This window comes from Halyomorpha halys, unplaced genomic scaffold (assembly GCF_000696795.3).
Source record: "Halyomorpha halys isolate HHAL.00 unplaced genomic scaffold, Hhal_1.1 Scaffold412.1, whole genome shotgun sequence".
Taxonomy (NCBI): domain Eukaryota; kingdom Metazoa; phylum Arthropoda; class Insecta; order Hemiptera; family Pentatomidae; genus Halyomorpha; species Halyomorpha halys.
This window is the reverse complement of record NW_027113304.1, coordinates 541,370-550,830: the sequence shown is the minus strand read 5'-3', so window position 1 is coordinate 550,830 and position 9,461 is coordinate 541,370. Positions and strand designations below refer to the sequence as shown.

At 32.0% G+C, this 9,461-nt stretch overlaps 1 protein-coding gene across 3 annotated transcripts in view; it reads left to right on the top strand.

Annotated features, from left to right (window-relative positions):
• The window catches only part of SP555 (SPRY domain-containing SOCS box protein SP555), a 27,983-nt gene extending 25,707 nt beyond the window's left edge, over nucleotides 1-2,276 (top strand). For all 3 annotated transcript variants that reach the window (XM_067050872.1, XM_014423253.3, XM_014423252.3), the window contains exon 2: nucleotides 230-2,276. In XM_067050872.1, the coding sequence (XP_066906973.1) occupies nucleotides 236-982 (747 nt within the window). In that variant the 5' untranslated portion in view covers nucleotides 230-235 and the 3' untranslated portion in view covers nucleotides 983-2,276. The remainder of the gene's footprint in view (nucleotides 1-229) is intronic.
• Nucleotides 2,277-9,461: the final 7,185 nt, after the last annotated feature.

Below are 9,461 nucleotides of genomic sequence, written 5' to 3'. Positions count from 1 at the left end.
TAAGGAGTAATAAATCATGTCGTTAAATTGTCTTAAGTTTTTTGCATCTATAAATACTTGCGTTATTTTTAATATTCTGTTATATATAATTCAAGAAGTGAATTATATTGTTTCTTTCTTTTTATAAGCAAATTTGTTTACTTCATTAATAATTACATTTTTATTATTTTATAAAATCATTATTTTAGTCTATGAATAATGAAGAATTAATTAATAATTAATATTACAGGGGTTGATGATGAGTGGCCCACTCAAGCATGGTTGCGAAGATTATTGGACTTGGAACAGACAAGACAGGAGTCGTGAAGTTCAAATTTATGGACGAGGCTCGAGTCTCTCTTGCCTGGCATACTTTCACCCTAACTGGAGTTCTGGTACTGCAGCTGTCAGGGGTACTAGAGTCCTCAACAATGGGAGGTACTATTGGGAGCTTGAACTTTCTCGACGGATATTTGGAACCAGCATGATGTTTGGTGTTGCAACAAAACATGCACGACTTCATGCTGATGCATTTGTGAATTTAATTGGGGAAGATGAAAATGGTTGGGGATTGTCTCATAAAGGGTTCGTCTTCCATGCAGGTAAGTGGGCGTACTATACAAAACCCTTCCAGGAAAATGTTGCTACAACCGTTGGAATCCTTTTTGATGGCATAGCAGGTACCCTCACCTTTTATAAAGATGGTGTTTGTTTAGGAGTGGCTTTTAAGGATTTACACAAAGTGCGTGAAAATTTGTATCCCATTGTATCATCAACAGCTGCAAAAACACAAATGACGCTTACTTTAATGAGGAGAGACTTTGTTAATTTACAAGACAGGTGTCGAGCTGTAATCGTCTCACAGTTGAACAAGCAATCAGACCTTGATGGTTTAGTTATGGAACCAGGACAACCTTTACCCCTAACAATTAAGAAATATTTAGCGGAAGCAATGTTTAGGACAGCTGAACCTACTAAGAAGTACTATGTTCTCGATTTTTAAACCAAATAAATGTTTCTGTGATCTCTTTATCCTGACCAATTCAGAAAGTGTTGGTCATTAAATTTATTTTACCTTTTTTAATTCGTGAATGTTTGTTATTAGATAAGTTTGTAATTTACAAAATATAACTAGTTCAATCAAATATATGACCACTCAGGGTATATTAATGTTAAATTTTAGGTTAAATTAATGAAATGCACTTCAGATTAAGGATAAGTATTTTTAATAATGTTTAAATTGTATATATTGCCTTAAATGTACATAAAATATTTTAAATACCAAATTTAGACAAGTTTATAAACTTAAGTCATAATTTTTTTATATTTTTATTTTGTTGATTGTGGCTGAATATGCTGTAATCCTTGTTAAGAATTTTAATGATATCATTTTTACAAGAAAATATTGTGATACATATTTTATTTCTTTAAATAAGTTTTAAATCATTTAGATATCATTAATCTTTAGCATAAAAACCAGTTTGCTTGAAAATAAACATGAAATACTGTGTAAGTTTTTGTTGTGAAAATAAAATAGGGTGATGATAAATATGAAGTAGGGTAATGGTGAAAATGAAATAGGGTGATGGTGAAAATGAACATAACTATGGATATATGTGACTGTAACTACTATAAAGATGGATCATCCTGAAGATTGAGGATTAGGCCTGAAACGTTGATGAAGGAACATTATGTGAGTAGCGGAAAAGTTTTAGGAAAGATTTTTTCTCAATAAAATCTTACATGAAATAAAACGATTAACATTCCAATTGAAAAACATTGTGTATGACATACTACTTAAAAAAAAAAGAAAAAAAAAAAGAAAAACACTGTTGGTAAAAAAGTTTCAACAGACTTTTTACCATATTAAAAAAAATTTCTACACTTTTTTACCATTAATTCAAGAAAATAGATTTATAACCATAGTTTATCCATATTTAATATGGATGTAGAAAATTAAACCGTGGATATCTGATAATGTGCCATCAGAACTAAATTCTTCGGTGTGTTAATTTTTGTACAGTAATGAGTAATTAAGATAGTGATAAGTTACAAGATTGTATAAGTATCAGAGAGGATGATAAAAAAGAGTGTGCAATAATCAGTATTAAATATCTGGTCATGACATTAGTGCAATGGTCTGCTTTATAATTATTATTTAATCTATATCATTTTTAAAGTGATAGTTATGTATTAATTTGTTCTTTATAAGGATGTTTTCTTTAATAAATAGATGTAATTTCTTTAAATTTAGAAATGCATGTACCAACTACAGATTAAATATGAATATTTTTCAATTGGTAATTTTTTTTTCTATAGAGATTTATAATAAAATTATCAGTATATTGAATGAATCATTGTAACTTACAGTTAGCTAGATACAGATAAAAAATAAAACTTAGAAGTTATCTTATTTATATAGTGTTAGGTCTAAGAGGTACAAAATATATATCCATATTGTCAGAGTCTTTATATGTAAAAATGAGAGGGCAGTACTCAGATTTTATATATGCAGTGATTTACTAGCTATGAAAATCAAACCACCAAAGCTTTCTTTTTTTTTTTAAATACTCAAGTTTTTTATGGTAATTTTACATATGTGAGTCCCAACTTTTTATCAATAAAGTGGTTGAGTTTTAATGAGAATATTAATCTCATGGTATATCAATTTCTTCTCATAACCCTTTTTTATTGAATGTAACCATCCCATCATGAAAATCTTTACTAAATAAATGAATGAAAGCTGAACTATATTTATCCAAATTCTATGTTTGTTTCTTAATGTAAGTTATATTTAATGATTTCTCCTTTTTATAGTTCAGAAAATGGCATCAGTACATGATAACTATCCATATTCTACTGTTTTATATTTTTGCTTATGGAAGCATTGCAATATTATGTAAAAAAAAATAAATAAATGATCAAGAAATATTAAAATTTATAACAAACAAAATACTATTTGAGGCACTGTTCATAAAACATGGTATCTTTCATTTATTATGAATTGAAGTTTTTGGCATCACTGAGTAAATTTTATAGATTTTTAAAAGAATTTTCAAGAAATTTATGAACTTAAAAGAATAATTTTGCTATTATGATATAACAAGTGATTCCTGATTAAAAGTAAAACATTATTTACTATATTTATTATACAATTATTTAACATTTTTACGTTATAAAAATTTTCAGTTACCATGTTTATGATCAAGTGCCTCACTTAATCATTTATAAATTATTATTTGTTTGCTTTGATTCACTTTTTCTACTTTCTCTCTTTTTTTTGTTTGTATATAAAAAAAGAGATAAATTCTACCATAAAAATTCCTGAATTTATTTATAGTTTTTTAATCTTGCAACATAGTATAATAATTTTCCCATCCAAGCTTAGGGTTTTTTATGATCAGTGAAAGTGCACTTTATGTTGTGTAATGCAAGCAATGCATCAATTTTAATTTTATTTAAATTAAGAATTATTCATGAGGTATATCCCATAGAGCAAACGCTATAAATTTATACAGATAGTTCTCTTTAGGTATTAACAAGAGAGCTGGAGTGGGTATTTATTTAAGTTACTTTCAATTGTCATATCTCGTTGGAGCTGGATGTGGCAACTATCATGGAGAAATGAAGGCTATTTATCTTGTGATGGAAGCCATGATTGACAAATATGAAAACATGGCAATATTCAATGATTTCCCACCTGCTATACAGATATTATCTACACCAGGGATTGCAGAGTTAACCATTGAAGAAAAGTATAGAAACATAGCTGCTATCCTAAGAAAAAAGAGAGGATTATAGATCTGCAATTGATACCAGGTCATGTTGATATACAGAGCTATACAATAAACAAGCTGACAAGTTAGCTGTGAAATTGTGAAAGACCAGATGTGTAAAGAATCAGCCTGTACAACCACTATCTTACAGAACAGAAAAATTCATTATATGTTGTTACTACAAGGAACATGTAATGTCAACGCTTACAAGTCCAAGCGGAAGGTGAGAAGTGGGAAAACTTATTGTATAAGGATAAACATATGCTCGCAATCTCATGACCTCGCATACAATTGTTTCCATCTAATGACAGAACATGATCTTTTTCAAAAACAGCTCCATGGTATAGGCTATTCTGACTCACTGACTTCTCCTCTATGCAACATGGGTGACATGAATGGAAACCAAATTTTGACATATATAGGCCTAAGGAATATAAAACAAGATGCAAATGAAATCAAGGCAATCAACTTAGGCTGCAAGAGAGAGAATGGCATAATAATGTATTTACTGTGGGATATGAAAAATAAAAAAATAAATTATAAATTTGTTATATGGATTAATATTTGATATTTGATTAAGTCTTCAAACAGTTTATGAGGATATTAATAACTATAAGTGATTGGATAATGAATTGAATTTGATAATTAAATTACCTTAACTAGGGAAATAGTGATTTACAGATTAGATTAACTGGAGGCCCTACTGTCTGAGCATGATAAAGCATCACGTTAGCAATATTGAATATGAAGTGGGGATGTTTTAGTCTGGCCAGGGGGGGCTGTAAATTTTTTTGTGATGAACCAACAGAATAAATCTTCATTTCTGGCCTAATTAGAGTACTTGATGACTAATGTTCAGGATAACTGCATAATTTGTGAATAAAACTCATTTCTTTACAATTGACCGACATTAACTGCTTGTGTTCTCAGAATCACTGCAAGGAAACTGTTTTGGAAGAAGTCTACTTTAAAAAATGTAGATAATTAAGGATTATTATAATTCTATCCTTTCATGACTTACAGATGTGTGATTATTTTTCATTTTTAACTGCCTGGTTTCCCACTGAAAAGCATATTAAAAGACAAACTATGAATCAACTCCTAATTTCTTTTTAACCCACTCATCATTATCTTATTTATGATTATCTCTATTTATTTATTTTAAGAGAAGATTAAGTGACCCATTCAATGTATTATCCTTTCATTCACCAGCAGCATAGCTATAGGCAGCTGAAGTAGAAGGATATCCAGTTCTTGAAGACTCTGATTCCTCCAATTCTTTGGGAAGGCTTAAGCCTTAAGCTAAAAGAAACACATTTGTCACATTTTGTAGTCCAGACAGCTCTTTCCACTACAGTTCCTCCACTCATGGCTTAGAATATTCCTGTCAAATATTCCTTCTGCAGCAGCACAAACCGTCGGCAGTGGCGCTTACTGTTACTGCCTAGGTGAAACTATACTTACATAGGATTAAAACATCCTGAGAGGCTTGCTGACCTGGGTCGTTTCAAGGCATCGTCATCCTGGTGAGGTAGGACGTTCCATTCAGACTCATTCCAAATCAAATGGAACCGATCGAGGTTACCCATTGGGTATTCTTCACGTACGGTTTAAACACCGGTCACGGTCACGTGTGGCTATACGTCTGAGTTCCATTCTCACTTTAGTGAGACTTCTGCTTCAACATGCCCAGGCAAGAAGTCGGTTTGTGGTCCTGGGGGACCTCATACCCGACACACCGCCTGGCTCAGGAGTGCACGCCATCAGCCATGCAGAATATCCTTGGAGGACTTTGATGATTCACCTCCTCCTGATCAGAGATCAGTACACCGTTACAGACTGTCTAGAGCTCCCGTACAGACCATCAGATCACCGGCCTGTGATGTACATAATAAAGCCACTGCACCGACAAGTAAGTAATTCCAGAAGCCACCAATCGGACAATTCCCTGGTTCACCACACAGTCCAACGCCATTAGTAAACTGGCATTCCCTCGCCTTGAATCGTCAACGGAACAACCTGCGGAACATCTTTCAGCGCATCCGTGACTACGGCTTGAGACTGTTCATTAATGCCTATCCACTGGATCTTCCATATCTGCTACCCTTATTTGTGACTGGAAGACTTCTCTGTGTCATGACCAACTCTGTAGGAACCATGATTATCCTCGCCAGTTCTGGAGACTTGTCTGAACTTTCGTGAACAAGAGGAGAAATTTCGGGGGGGATTAGGTCCCACAAAATAAAATCTTGACCCTCCCCTCCACCGTGGTTAGAATAGGGTGGTGTAGATAACCTGTCAGAAATGGCCAGGAAGAGGGTCATAAAATAAAATAAAATAAGGGCGTCAGGACAGAACGGAATCATGAATGTACTGATGAAGATGTTCTCTGGAAAGGGTAAAACCTTTCTACTAAGCATCTTCAACGCATGCATCCGAATCTTTTACTTTCCTATTGACTTGGCCCTGTTTCATAATAAAGTACAAACTAATACTATTAATCTTGTATTGTATTGGTGCTTGTACTTTATAATCTGTGTAATGATATTTATGGAATAGTACTATTGGGTTCTTTGTGAAACTGGACTCTGGAAGCGTGCAATTGTAGCACCGCTACTCAAACTAGGGAATAAAGAGAACTCGACAGAGCACGATCGCCCGATTAGCTTCCTCTCACAAATGAGCAAGCGTTCCCACACTAGAAAATTTACGACTAAACCAGTGCTTGTAGACATAATGATTATTTTTCCTGTCATCTTATTTATTTATCTTACCTATTTAACACAAAAAAATTAAAGTAATCGTTCCAAGAATTTATTTCTCATGTTTGACTTAAAAATACCAACATCGACCTACACAAGACCTGTAGTTAAGATAGTACCTTTGATACCTATGAATGAATATCATTCAGAGGTTTATTCAAATGAATGGTTCTCAAGAATGTCAAAAAACAAATTGGAGTATTCCGTATAAGGAATGTGCCTTATCGACAAGTTTTCGTTTTTAATATGTTCTTCTCATCTCTATTTATAATATACATTAAAACAAGAAATTCATATCAATTGATCTAATTTCATTTTTGTTCTCTCCAAACATTTAATTATCATTAAAATCCGGCTCTAACGGAGGAAATGGACCGAGAATTCCAAGAACACCAGTATTAAAGACTAAGTTATCATAAAGGAGCCAAACTCCCTTTGAAAACCTGGAAACCAGCAAGGTTGTTGGACTTTCTTGTAAGAGCTGTCACACCAACAATATTTATACTGCAGACCTCTTAAAAGACGTTCTTATCACAAAGTGGTATGTATTTGACCAGCCCACACAATTTATATTCACTTTCTGCTGGCCTCATGTGCCCATATTCTCGAGAACGAATTTCTTCAGAAGATCATCTCCCTTATTACCCAGCTGTTCGTAGATTATAAATATATGTACATACATTTCTGTTTATACATACAAATATACTTGGTTCCGTGCTCATAGCACCTATCTTATGTACATAATTATATCGGATTTTCTATCTTTATATTTTCTTTTTCTTTCTGAAAGCATCGTGTACATTTTTTTAATTCAAAGAAGTACTTTGTTTTGTCTTGTTATTTTTTTATTAATGTATGTTTAACATTGATGATTCATTTATTTATTTTTTGTTGACTTCATTTTATTTTAAGTTTATATTATTTTTTTGTTGATTACCATTTTCAACCCACAAATATTAATCACTAGCGCATTGTTTACCTGTCAGGAGGATGGTCTTTGCAGTGGTCCTCAATACAGATAAAGATCGGGCACCCCCGTCCATCTTCTCATATTAATCTACGGTCAAATACAAACATCTCATTAAAAGATCATTTAAATTAAGGTATTGTTTTTTACGCTTGCCTAGTAGCCAGCTAGTATAAGCAAATTTTAAACTTCTAATTCCGATTACTGAGCAACAATCATTCTTATTACCACGCCGTCATTGATAGTGAGTCACCATTTTTTAGATGGAATACTGAGTTTTTCAGAAAGCAGATGGATGTGATCGATAAATATCCAGACCTGAACTAGAAATAAGACAAGGAGTGAATTGATAATGGTATCGATTTTTTTAAATTGAAATTTATGTGACATCAAAAATAAATATCATGGAATGATTTCCAATTTCAAAAAAAGAAGAAATTAATACCATGACCAATTAAAATATGCTCAAATTTAAACCCTAAGTAATATGTGTAATTTTTATTTTTTTTTAGCTTGTGGTCATTCCACATTAAAAAAATAAAATTGTATGGGTATGGTTCCCTTTAAATTGTATGGTTTCCTATTACGTTAAAGAAGTAATTGTATGAGAAAGTGTTTTTTTTATTATTAAGAACAAATGGAATTAAACCTACTTTTCTTTCACTTGTTTTAATCATAAAATTAATTGATTGATTCTTATGAAACAATTGGTTTAAAACATAATTAATAGGTGCTAAATAATTTGTTTTTTAAAAGTTCTTAACAAGATTAAGAGTTTTCTTTAATTATTTAGAATTTTTTTAAATTAAAATTTGTTTTTAACCATGTACTTATCACTTAAATAAAATGAAGCTCAAATTTTAACAATTTTTTCTGCTGTGGTGGCTTAATATATTTTTTGTATTTAGTTAAAAATTTATAATTTTTTTTTTTTATGCTGAATTTCATCAATTGTTTTTTCTTATATCATCAGCCAATGAATTTATTGTAGGATTATAACAGTGTGAGGACAGTTTTTGGGTAATTATAAAAAAAATATCAATTATAGCGTCCCTTCAAATGGAACTCTTATCGATTTTATTTTTATTATGTTCTTTTCACCTCTCTATTCCCCTCCTATAACTCCCTCTCCCCCCCACCAAAAAAGTTATATTTCTTCTAGTCCGAAACCTTACAAAAAAAAAGTTCAAAAAATAAGGTATCGAATAAATTATGCTGTATCCGTGGTTCGATTGCATTCCCCTCCTTTCGAATACATTTTGCATTCCATATAAGTTCGACATCTAGGATATTTTCCACCTCAAGTGAATTGAGAAATTTTTGACGACGGTAAACTCGCCTAAAACTTTCGGCCAGAAAAGGTAGTTAATTTGTTTTAGAATCATCCAAATAACAATTTACTTAACAAAATTACTTCATTTCAGAAGTAATTTTGAAGGATGTATTTCCTGACTCATTTGTCTGTTCTGAAGTATTGTTTTCAACGGCTCTTAACTGTTTTTTTTATTGTCTTCGAACAGTTCATTTAAGTGTTGTAGAAACAGTACACACAACCACCTCTACTGCTGACTGGTCCAGAAAGGCCTCTTTCATACATTTTGTTAAAAAAAAGTGTGGTTAGCAATTGATCCTTCTGCCCCAACCAGTCCTGTTATTCTACAAGTGGTGATACCAGGATGACTGAGAGAGTTTCTATGGAAGCTTAGCAGTCACAATATGGGTTAAACATAAAATTTGTAGCTGTACTTTCGAGATTTGCTTGTAACTGTTAGTACTATCAACTATCGCTACAACCATACAGTCACTATTACTTTAATAGTGGAACGTCCGTTTTAGACCTTGATCTAAGTCAGAAACATCGTCTCACTTAAATTGGCATTATAATAATTAATATCAATGTATGTTTTTACTGAAAAATTACTGTCCCAAATATCTAATCATATTCACAGCAAACCAAAAGACACTTTGACAAGCTTT